General features: G+C 40.6%; 1 protein-coding gene across 1 annotated transcript; it reads left to right on the forward strand.

Annotated features, from left to right (window-relative positions):
* The first annotated feature begins 11,208 nt into the window (after positions 1-11,208).
* On the forward strand, positions 11,209-12,470 carry mthfs (5,10-methenyltetrahydrofolate synthetase (5-formyltetrahydrofolate cyclo-ligase)). Its single transcript, XM_033646474.1, has one exon. It carries the CDS (start codon positions 11,404-11,406, stop codon positions 12,007-12,009), a length of 606 nt encoding a protein of 201 aa, XP_033502365.1. The 5' UTR covers positions 11,209-11,403; the 3' UTR covers positions 12,010-12,470.
* The last annotated feature ends 629 nt before the right edge of the window (positions 12,471-13,099 follow it).

Genomic DNA, 13,099 nt, shown 5'->3' on the forward strand with positions numbered 1-13,099 from the left:
GGGCATTCCACCAGGTTATCAAATGAGAGGAGTGTCATCTTTGTTCACTTTAATTGCACCTCGGGGGAAAACTCTTTCACCCACAGCTGTCTCCTGGAGAGCGGGGGATGTGCCTGTGCGCTCACCTGAAAGAATGTGAGGATGATTATTCATCCGTATTCAGAAAAGAGACACATTTTTAAAAGCATAATTTGTTAAAATAGTTCTGAAAATTATCTTGCATCAGGAAATTTTAACCAACACATGAGAACACTTTTAACAGCACAAAAGAAAACATTCAATGCAATGTAAATATAGAAGAAACGGATATGCATTTTCCAAAAATAGTAACATAAGAATGCATGTGTGCAATTAAAGTCCAGGGAGTGATACATTAATTAAACCTCATGCTATGTCATTGATTTGAATGGGTGTCACATGCACACTTAAAGCAACATTTCCTCGGGGTGAATCTCTCTTTTCTTATCAATTTAAGTGAGCTTGCGAAGTAAACAAGTGTGGAAAAATGTCTTATTCAAAATGTATTCAAAGTCTAATTCAGAGAAAATGCACGTAACAGAGTTTGTTTTATTTCAAAGCACCACGTCATACTTGAGAGAACTTCCTGTTGAGATCGTCACAATGCCACGTGTGCTTCTGAAAACATAGCTTCAGTTTGTGTTGTCTGATTAAATCAGTAATACCAAATTTGCAGACTGAATTAATTATTACTATATCAGTAATTATGAAGGTAGCACTGTTTATATTGCTGTTGCTGTCACTAAAGACATTTTGGTTATGCCAACATCTTCAAAGAATAAAACTAGTGATGGTCTATAGTTTTGTTATTGTTAGCATATTTTATAAAAGTAAAAACTAAATTAAACTGGTCCTAAGCCTCTTATATCTTACTCCTCTGTGCCATAGAGCTTAATGTCCAAAAACCACATCAGTGAGCAACACTGTTGCATTGGTTACATGTTCGTTCATTACAGTGAACACACACACTGTGGTTTATATCAAGAAATCACACATACACTGTTCTGCTGCTGTAAATACTGAGTAGATCACCGAACGCATATTATTCTGCAGCTGAAAATAGCCCCCAACAGATTCGATATTTACTCCTGTTTAAGTAAGTTTCCCGCCAAAGCACAAGGCCCAGCTGTTTAAAGGAAACAACACTGTTTTGTAAAGAAACAAAACCAAATATCTGTGACCAGTCTGGACCTTACCATCGATCTGTTGGTTGATGTCTTCCATTTTTTTGACGGTTCACATATAAGAAAACAGGCTTGTTTGGTATAAACCTGAGCAATAATCACATCATTATCATTTTTCTATAGATGTTTTTTTTAGTTAAAATGCAAAATTACCATTTCCACAATATTACATTTGCAATATGTCCCAATAATCACATTATGATTTTTTTTTGCATATCTTGCAGCCCTTGTGCTAAGAGCTGTGAGCTTTCCTAGTTCTTGTGGTGCAGACACAAGAAAAAAAGGGCGTTTGTAGAACTATGGGTAAGTTCTTCTGAACTGAAAACCCCTAAGCACTCCCAGACTTCCGGGATCTGCAAGTGTGGTGAAGTGCGGACGTTTGGGCTGAATCCAAATGAATCCAAACTCCTATATCAGTTTGTTCTCAGTCTCCAATCGTTTTAATTATGATAGATTAATTTATTAAAATGCCTCACAGGCAATCTGTAATTTATGTTCATGGTTCAGCCTCCATTTGACATGAATTCTCATGTAAATCAGCATCATATCAGTTTGACCTGTCGCCTCAACTACAGAAGCTAAATAAATTGTGTGTGTCCTATACAGTAGACTACATACAGTTTATGATACAGTTAAAATGGCCAAAAATGTGAATAGCAGCTGCAGGACGATTTAAGGTGTGCCCTTAAATTTTCTGCTTGTGCTCCTAAAATTTCTTAAAGCTTACTTGAACAACATATAACCTACCAAACAATGTTAAATATTCAGAATCTTTTAATGCTTGCCATTGCTTTGAAATGATGATGTTATCAGTGACATCATTGTTTAATGTCACAAACTGTGATGTCGCTGATTTCAGTTTGTGACATCATTGACACTTCTAGTTGTACAGGAGGTGTACAGCAAATGCAAACGACACAACTGAAAGATGTATTTGTTATTTTATTTTATTAATTTTGTCCAATTACTTAATTAATTACCAAATTGATTTTGAGTGTTGGGGAAACCGGAGCATCCCGGAGAAAACCCAACCTAACATAGCGCTCAGATGTTCAGTCACTGAACGTCTGAGCACTATGTTAACTCTGCACCATGCCATAGCGCTCAGACGTTCATTCCCTGATTGTCTGAGCGCTATGTTAACGCTGCACCATGTTGAAAATTCACATGTCAACTGGTGGGAGATCTTCTGCCACATACGGCTTCACGTGAATGACACCATCCAGAGGATCTGGCCCTGAGGATGTTGATGGTTCGCTCGCACAGGGTTGCACAGATGATATGATGTTGTCACCTGGGAGGTCTGAAGGCTGCCAGTCATCTTGGTAAAGGGTTGGTGGTTCCTTTGCAGCCTCTTGGGCAACAGGTACCCTTCCCAGGATGTTTTTATTAAACCAGGATTTTACCTTCTGCGGCACTGGTTTTGTTGCGTTCTGAAGAAGCCATTGAGTCCAATCAATATCTCTTCTCAAAGAGATATTCTCAGACTTTAATTTGTTTATCTGTTCCACAAAAGCTTCTGACCTCCTGAGATTTTTGCAAAATAGATCTTGGTGATACTTAACATCTCTGCAGTCCTTCTTGTGGAGGTTTCGATAAAAGCTGAGCTTAGTGTCAGCAGAGGCAATCTTATCCCGAAGCTTGTCCTCAAGGTCCTTATCCATCTTCACTTCACAAGGCCTATAATTGTGAAGGTAGCGTCTGCAAAGCTTTACAAACTTGGATTTTAATGACTTAAAATCCGACATTGCAGGCTTGCATGCCTCCAGATCGGCCTTGAAACGCTTCTGAGTGGATTCCAATGCATGGACCTTGTTCCTTTCCTCGGCCAGTTGTGACTCTGCTTTATTCTTTTGAGTCAGCAGGCGGTTTCTCTCCTTTGTTACCTCAAGCAGCTCTGCGCCGGCTTTCGTTTGCCATCTTTTGGACTCAGTCATTTCAGACTGCATGGCTTTTAATTTTGACTTGAGGTCTGCGTTGGTCTTTGCAAGACTATCCAGTGAAGCCTCAGCAGTAGCTTTATCGTTTCTTAACGTCGACCAGTCTCTCATTACATGAAGTCTTTCCTTCTTGTACTCAGCCATGTCCCTTTCCATCTTCTGAATTATTCTGTCCTTGTCTTTGACAGTCTCCCGTAAGTCGAATACCTCCTCTGTCAAGTCCTTTTGACGACTGATAGTCCTCTTTAATTCCCAGTTTTGCTCTTTCAGCTCCATGAGTTGATCTTTAATCCTCTTTTGTTCTGACCTCTCTGCTCTCAGTGCACTGACAAAGTCCTGTTTTTGCTCTTGAAGCTTTGCCTCTAGACTAGCCAGTTGTTGTCTGTAGTCGTTCACCTCAATGATATGACTATCATTGAGTTGTTTCACCTCAGCAGCATGTGTTTCGTCATCTGTTCTTTGCTCCTTCTTTAGTGCAGCAACACTGTCATGGCTGTCGCTAAGCTCCTTTTCCAATGCCTGTACAGCACACTTACGTTCTATTTGCAAATCCAGGATTCTTTTGTTGAGGTCAAAGATTTCAACAGCTAGTTCTTTATTGTCAGTGTCACTCTCCTCGCATTGTTTTTGCAGGTCCTGGATTTTGGCTTCGGCAGTTTTTAAATCTGCCTCAAGAGCCTGAAGTTGAAATGTTTTTTTCACATTCATTTCTATCACTTCATCTCTCTCAAATTCCAGGCGGCCTATTTGCTGGCGGAGGAATTCAGCATCCTGAAGGGACTCACTGTTCTGTGCTTTTGCCGTGGATGGTGTCATGTTGGAGGTGCCATCACTACCTTGTGTTTGTGGTGTTGGTTCCTCCATCTTCTGCAATGGTGCAACACTACTGAATGAAATCCTGAGATGATGTTCAGTCTCTTACCTTGCTGCTTAGGCTACCTGTTCTCAGAGTCACCACTGACAATATGTCAATTCACAATGGTGCATGGGTCTACTTACTAACTCTCCATTTGTGACACACGATGTCACAAAGGACAAATTAAAGATGACATCATCATTCTGTTGTAGCTCCGCCCACGAGCCCACAGCAAGTGGCCACCTTAGAATGTTTTGGTTCTATCTGCATTCTGAGTGGTTCTGAGACACTGAGTTCCAGTTTTTGCATTCCAAACAGCAAAAATGACATGTGGAACAGGAACTCAGTGAGCTCTGGTACCACTTTTTAAAGCCCTATCCATTTAGAGGTGGAGAGAAATGGATAATGTTTTGTGAAGTACCGTAAATGTCTTTTATTGGCTCTGCTGACTGCTCACTGCCCTGCCCACCCTCTGTCCTCCACTGGTTAGCTAACGCTAGCCTTGGATTCTCTGCACTGTGCAGCAGCTTGGCTAGGTGGGAGCTTGCTAGCAGCAGTGCTTATTCACGATTAACGCTGTTAACACCGTCCTGGTGGCAGGATGACATAGCGGAAACATCATGGCCACCCCCAGTCTCCCCCCAGGTCCACCCGGTGTGTAAGCAGCTAATTTTGAGCCACAAAACCTCTTTAGCATTTTTTGAATGTTAACCCAGCTAGCTCTGCTAATGGTGCTAACAGAGCTAACAGTACTTAGCAGTATTGGAGTAACAGGTTACAAAAGTAATGCATTCCAGTTATTACATTGTAAGGTAATAAGCAGACAGTGTTAGCTAGCTAGTTGAGAAGTTGTCTGTTACTTCCACAATAAATTATATGGGGACGTTTCCACGAGTATTAACCGAGGACAGTAAGAGAAATACATGCTTGACAAATGTGAGTTTTCTTTATGATGATGAATTATTTTCCACCACACCAGTAATTCAGTTCATATAGGCCTAACACACTCTCCTCTGCTGAACGTCCAGCAGCTATTACAGCCTAAATGTGGAGATTATAATTAACTGGAGACAAAACTTTATTTTCCACTACACGCATAATCTATGTAGCCTATGTGTCTATGGTCTAGTGCTGCACGATTAATCTAATCGCAATCGCAATCGCGATGTCAGGCTGTGCGATTACATAACCGCATAAAAGGCTGTGATTTGCAATTTAATGTAGGCTAAATAAATGTTAACGTGTGTGCCTGTGAACATGACTGCCTCTCCTGTAGTGTGTGGAGTTTGTTGACATCACGCCCACAAGCTATCCTGGTGCGTGCAGCACGTATGGTCAGGTGACCACCCAGCGTGCAGCAGTGACCAACACAGACGCTGAAGGAGAGCATGAGCACGACCATGAACAGCCTGAGTTGGTGGCGAAAAAAACGCAACATATATTATTACATGGCGATATTTTGGATTCAGATACGGCGGCGTTGAACAGCAAGACGTTCTGTGTAAGTGTAAAAGTTAAAGTCGCCACGTCCCGCAGCAACATGACCAATCTATATCAACACTTGAGACAGCACAGCACAGGGAAAAGTAGGAAGAGTGCATGCGAGAGAAAGCCGAGCCGTGTAATGTTAAAGACAAAGAGACAACTGAAAGCTGCCAGAGCCTCATAAAACAACATCCAAGCACAGTTAAGCAAACATTTGTAAGTGTCACAGGGAAATCATGGACTCCATAACAAATGAAAAATTGAGCAATTTTGCCCGGGTTCGGCCCACTTGACATGCTGCATATGCTCACTCCGCTGTGTGTACAGTTCCGTGCTGCGCTGCTGTGTGAGCAGCGTGTTTGACTGTGCTCAGTCTGTTGATGGTCATTGACACACTGTCTGTCCATAACAATAATTATGTCAGGTCAGTGCCCCCCTAATATAATGTAGGGGAAACACTGAATCAAGCAAAAAGACTCATGATACCATTTATTTATTACATTTTATTGTAATTATATTGTAATTGCAATCGCAAATCACGATATTGTCCACCATAATCGCAATCGCACATTTTTACCAAATCGTGCAGCACTACTATGGTCTTGTACTAACAAACTAACCCTGAACAATGCCAAGTTTACAGTGGTCGGCCATAATGACATAAATATAAAAATCTTTAACACCATTAACAGCAGTTGTTATCTCTTCCCAGGTTGTTAATTTACTTGTCGCTGTCACGCCACTAGGCCTACTAACAGAAGAAAATAAAATATTTTTTCTCAACTCATTGCTGTTTGTCACTTTTTAGCTGTTGACATTAACCAGGGAAGTTGTAGGGCTTGTGTGATACAGAGCTCGTTAAAGGGACCACCTAAAAAGTTTGTATTTCATCTGGATTGGCGTGGTTCTGCAGGATGTAGCAAGAGTTTTCCACTTTATATAACCTGTGTGCACCCAGGGGTGAAAATCCCATTTCATAGTTGGGGGGAACAATAAACAGTAAAATTTTAGAGAATAATTCCAGGGGGGGGGGACAAGGGAAAAAAGTTGTAGCCTGTCTTTTATACAGCATCTTTTACCACAATTTGACGCTTTAATCTTCTCTCTATCTCTCCAACAGGCAGGCATAAGACCTTTCTCAGCACTGGCTGAGTCCACCTGCACATGTCCAGATTTAAAACAAAATGATTGAAATCAAATTAACATGTACACAACGACAACAGTCAGGTGCGCCGTGCTGTCCAAGGTGCTGAGTGTGTCTGGAGCAGAGCAGGTCTCTGTCTCCCTGTGCGCAGTAGTGTGAATATTTATGCCATTAAGTAAACGGAGAAAACATGTCTCTCATTGTTTAATAGCAGCAAAACAATAAGGCTTCATTCATTTCGTTTTTTTACCGGCAGTGAGATCATAACTTTATAAAATGTTTTTGAAACGCTGAATTTTGAAACCTGTTTTATTGACCTGTTCGTAATAAATTACTTTTTTTGGACTTTAAACATTTATCTCAGCATTGCAAGTTATTGATAACGAGAGAGTCGAGACTCAAGCCAGCAGCAGCCACATGCAGAAAAGTGGATATACAGTTAATGTCTATACTTATGAGAAATGGCTTAACAACTAAACATTTCCTGCAATTAAACTGGTAAACTGGTTTATAAACAGTGTGCTGAGATCTGCCGCTGCGCACCTGACAACTGTTTGTAATAGTCGCAGGTAATGACCGCTCCTCGTCGGTTGGACTGCACGTCTTTCATGTTTGTCTCACTGACAGGTGGAGAGCCTACAGACAGGTACCCATTAGCTACGAGCCGCTCCGTCACAACTGTGCGTAATAGTCGCGCGTAATGGCCGCTCCTCGTCGGTTAAACTGCACGTCTTTCATGTTTGTCTCACTGACAGGTGGAGAGCCTACAGACAGGTACCCATTAGCTACGAGCCACTCCGTCACTGACTGCTCTTGTCCTGTCCTCTCCCTCTTCTTTCTCTCCTGTCCTCTCTGACTATCACTAAACTCTAGCTTTTGAACAATGCAGGAGAAATGTTGCAGACAGTTTATATTATCAGCCTGGGCCTGGGGCTTGTTGTAACAGTAAATGGAATGTGTTGTAACTAAGTTACTGTGGCTGCATCCCAAGTCCCTTAAAATTACTGCTAACCACCTTATCTAGCCACCTTATCTAACTGTTTAGTCCCTCCCACTTAGGAAAACATTTAAGGAGTCAGGAGTTAGGAGTGAGGAGCGAGGATTGCTGATTGAGACATGAGACGGCCTTACTCTGAAGCGTCACGTAACGCGACTTCCTATTCTGGTGACGGCGGCACAGGTGGATCTGCTGCATAACGGAGCCAGCGTTTGGCGTACACATACACTTTGGTCACACACTTTTGCATGTATTACAATTGTTATTGAGTCATTTGCCGAAGTTTGTGGCAATTAAAGAACGGTCTGTAGCCCTGCCACTGTCACTGTGATGAGCATCATTATCATTATTATTATTATTATATTATCAATATTATTAAATCCACTCGCCATCATTCTACAAGTCAGCTGCTGAGTGAATAAGACATATCAGACCTGTCAGTCTGCCTCAGTCAATTCAATTTTATTGATAAAGCCCAATATCACAAATCACAATTTGCCTCACAGGGCTTTACAGCATACGACACCCCTCTGTCCTTAGGACCCTCACAGCTGATCAGGAAAAACTCCGCAAAAAACCCTTTAACGGGGAAAAAAACGGTAGAAACCTCAGGAAGAGCAACTGAGGAGGGATCCCTCGTCCAGGACGGACAGACGTGCAATAGATGTCGTACAGAACAGATCAACATAATACATTAACAATAATCCGTATGACACAATGAGACAGAAAGAGAGAGAGAGAGAGAGAGATGCAGGACAGACGGTAATGACAGTAGCTTACAACAACATTAATGAAAGTAATAATATTAATTAATATTAATAATAATAGGCTAATTAATATTACCTACAAGCTATTAAACATTCCACTCACATGACATGCAGGACAATTAATGATGGGCAAATGTGTGTGCGTGTGTGTGTGTTTGTGTGTGGTGTTACATCAACACGTGTGGTTCTGGACTTGAGCAGCTGCACATTTAACAGCCACACATCACAGACAGTCCACTGAACAACGCAACGGGTTGTGAATAAAATAAACTTAATTACAACATGACAGTCTTGCAGGAAATATCATTAACGTTACTCTTTGTAGTCACGTAGGCATGTGAATTACAGCGTTTCATTGCAAAGAATGCATGTAATGGGTACATTTGCGCTGTTTCTCCGCCTTCTCGTTCAAATGAGCCAGACGTAGGGGGCGGGTATTAATACGTCAGGGCCTCAAGCTGAAGACTTCCTGTTAGGAACCTCTCGTGTTACCTTACTCATCGCACCTAACAGATCCCTCCTAACTCCTAACGCTAACTCCTTACTGGCAGGAATAAGAGACATGAGACGGCCTTAAAGATGGCGGACCTCGAACGACTTCCAGTTCAAGTCAGGAGTTAGGAGTTAGCAGTATAAAATAAGAGACTTGGGATGCAGCCTGTGTCTGTGTGAGTGTACATCTTACCCCGCGATGCACGATGTGGGCAGCCGGGTCCTAGCCCCGCCCGTTGGAAAGAGTGTGGGATATACCACTACTAGGAATGGGAGGGGGGGACTAAATCTTTTAAGATTTAAATAGCACATTATTGCGCGATTATAATGGGCACCGCTTACATTGTGCTTTCAATAAATACTACTGCATTGTTCAAAAATTATTAATTGTGTCTCAAATTATTCTAGGGGGGTACAGCTTTACTTGAGAGGGGGGCATGTCCCCCCTGTGCCCCCTGGGATTTCCGCCCCTGTGTGCACCTTTGTATGAATCCAGAACAAAAATCCTGAATTAATTTGGTTAGATGAAAAAAAAAGAAGTTGGACTGAGTGGTAAAGTTTGGGCTGAGTTTATTTCTAAAGCCTGGGAAAAAAAAGTCAAACTAGACCGAATAATAAAGGCTCAAGTATTCATGGAAATTCATTTGCCTTGTACTGATACTAGATACTACACTGATATCAGAATACAGACCCCTATCTGATTAGATTTTTGTTGTTGGACATGATTTAGTGCCAAAATAACATTATGATGGTCAGTTAGGGAATTTAACAGCAGTCAGGTAAAAGTCATTTGAAAATCTGCAAAGAAGTCCAACACAAGTCATGGTTGTAGCCGTGCCAGCAGCACAGGGAGCAAATAATCAAAGTGTATCTTTGTAAATCAATAAAATCATCTCAGCTTGAAGTTACAGTTAGGTGTGGGGTCTCCTGTAGATTTAATCTTAGAATTAAGGTTAGGTTAATAAGCATATTTTTAAGGTTGCAGTTTTGTGACAAGACGATGCGAGCCGATGAGAAGGTGCATTAGGCACGTAACACTGATGCAGGATGGAAGGCAGATTGCATGAACGTGTTGAGCAAATTTATGTTTCAGGGCTGTTTACTGTTTCCAGTAATAAATAAATAAATAAATGTTGACGTGATTTTTAACGATAATTTCTTAATTCTGGAACAAAACCTTAAAGTTATAGTTTAGCTTTCTGTAGTCATAGTCAGGTCATCAAAGTCATTACAAGTCATTCTTCTGGGACTGTGAACACAACATGTAGTTTTGTATTGATTTTATAATAATTTATCTGTTCATTTACTTCATTTATTCATTCATTCATTCATCTTCTAACCGCTTCATCCTCTTGAGGGTCGCGGGGGGGCTGGAGCCTATCCCAGCTGACATCGGGCGAGAGACAGGGTACACCCTGGACAGGTCGCCAGACTATCACAGGGCTGACACATAGAGACAAACAACCATTCACGCTCACATTCACACCTATGGACAATTTAGAGTTACCAATTAACCTAGTCCCCAATCTGCATGTCTTTGGACTGTGGGAGGAAGCCGGAGTGCCCGGAGAGAACCCACGCTGACACGGGGAGAACATGCAAACTCCGCACAGAAGGGCTCCCACGCCCGGGATTGAACCGGCAACCCTCTTCCTGTGAGGCGAGAGTGCTAACCACCACACTACTGTGCCGCCCTACCTCATTTATTTATCCATTATAATCATTTATTTATTTATTTATTTATGTACACTTTCATTTATCCAAAGAGTAACTTGTGAAATAAATACATCTGTCAACTTCATACATCTAATGTCAGGGGGCAGGTTGAAGCATCTGATTGGTGAATAAAACATAGGAATAAAAACATAAAATGAAAAAATACAAAAAAATATTAAATTAAAAATGAAAAAATATATATTAAGATGAGTACAAATACATATAAATAGATGAATAAAAACACAAATGAATTTAACAAATATATATTTAGTGTCTCACTTAATTTGCCATTAATTTATTTATAGTGACAGTTAAGCATCAAATTATATAATCATACAACTGTTTATTAATTCAAGCATGTAATTATATAGATTATTATTAAAATATAATTATAATTATTTAAAATTACTTAAAACCCTCCATGTTACAGTGCATATTCCGTTGAGACTTTCAAAAAGGCAAATATATATAAATATATATAATAAATATCATAAAAGTGCAGCAGCCAGGTTTCCATACATGAGATAAACAGCTGGTGGCACTGATTCTTCTGTCAGGTGCAATTAATTCACCGCAGAAGAAGAGCTGACGCACCGACGCAACGTGATGACGTATTTTAAAGAGCGCCAGTCAAACTTCAACTGCTGTCATATGTTGATAAACTTGTAAATGTTCAACTTGTGGGAAGGAAAGAAAAGTGCAGATGTCGAAATTGTTTCTACCACGAAGCAGACGCGTTTACAGACACACTTTATTTGTTGAATTATTATTTTATTTACCTTAATTTAAAGTCTTCAGGACAGGATGGCCGCTTTACGTGCAGCTAAACAAGCTCTGAGGAAAGAAATAAAGCGACGGGTTGCAGCTCTGAGTGACGAGGAGAAACACCGACAGTCTATGGTCCTGTCTCAGCAGCTGTTCACACACCCTAAGTATGTGTCCTGTCAGAGGATCGCAGTGTTCCTCAGCATGCACGACGAGGTGCGCACTGAGGAGATCATCAAAGACGTCTTCAAGCGGGGTAAAAGCTGCTTCATCCCCAGGTACGAGACCACCACCAGCAACCATATGGATATGGTGAAGCTCCACAGCCTGCAGGACATGGAGACGCTGCCTCTGACAGCCTGGAACATCAGACAGCCTACAGCAGAGGACACCAGCAGAGAGGAAGCGCTGTCTGCAGGAGGTCTGGACCTGATCCTGATGCCGGGGCTGGGGTTTGACCGGTCCGGGAACCGGCTGGGACGAGGGAAGGGCTTCTATGACACCTACCTGGAGCGCTGCATGAAGCACCCCAAGGGAAAGCCCTACACCATCGCCTTGGCCTTCAAAGAGCAGCTGTGTCAGGAGATCCCTGTCGATGACAATGATGTGCTCATAGATGAAGTCCTGTATGAGGCTGATGAGTAACTCATGATGAGTAGCTCATCAGCCACCAGTGGTGCCCCATGAATATTTACCAGAATCAAACAGTTTACTCTGGCCTTAATTTACACCAAACCTAATGGACTATTCACTGCAGATATTGTGACTTGATATGGTGGGAGTAGTTCAGGTGAATAAGACTAATGATGGTCCCAGTTATTCCCAGCTGTGGTGTCCTGCTAGAGTCATAGTATTATTTGTAATGACAATACTCAGGTTAACCTACTAATTAAATAGCTGTATATTAATTTGAGTGAAAGGTGCTGAAACCTAATATTGTATGTCAGTATTCTGCTCTACATGCCATGCTCATGTTGCCATAAAGACTTAATTAAATTGTGCTTCTTAAAAGAATAATTTTACATTAATGTGCAATAGGCCCAAATAAAGAGAAGTGCAAATAAAGTTGTACTGGGGGGAAAATAAATAATGTTTATTGAAATTTATTTTTGGAATACTGCATTTTTTTATTGTGATTTTTTTTATCACAAATCTGCTCCTTTTTTTTTTTACCACCTTTTCTTAAAAAACTTTTTAAAAAATCAAACATAAAATCAATCAGTCTTTGTTAAATGAGCAAATTTGTGTGATTTCTTTTGTTACAGAATTATTATAATTTTTAACCTCTCTTTCCAGGTTCCAGATTTTCAATTTTCTTTCCTTTTTTTTAACTTATTGCATTGTTTTCAATTTTTTTCTTTTTATTAATTGTTTGCTAATTGCGAATTGTTTTGGGTCATTTCTTCTTTCGTTGCTCATTGCCGTCTTCCCATGTTTATAAAAGAAATCAGGCCAATTTGCTCACATTTCAAAGGGTTAAATAATAAAAAAATTAAATAATTTAAAAAGGAGAAGACAGGAAAGTATAGACATATCTGTAGCCTAATTCTACAGACTCTTCAAGACTCTCAGCATATATACAGTCAGCTCATGCATAAAAACCAAGTGTCTCTTGTCCAGTCTTAAGTGCAAAGTCCACATACTTACATATTTTACAGTTAATACTTGCAAGTAAAGTTTTATGGTCTTTTTATTAGTATTATTTATGTAGTTTACTGTAAAAAAAAAAAAAATA

This window comes from Epinephelus lanceolatus, chromosome 19 (genome assembly GCF_041903045.1).
Source record: "Epinephelus lanceolatus isolate andai-2023 chromosome 19, ASM4190304v1, whole genome shotgun sequence".
In the NCBI taxonomy this organism is placed as follows: domain Eukaryota; kingdom Metazoa; phylum Chordata; class Actinopteri; order Perciformes; family Serranidae; genus Epinephelus; species Epinephelus lanceolatus.

Excerpts from the sequence above, each read along its gene's own strand:
- mthfs (XM_033646474.1), top strand. The coding sequence starts at position 11,404 with ATGGCCGCTTTACGTGCAGCTAAACAAGCTCTGAGGAAAGAAATAAAG.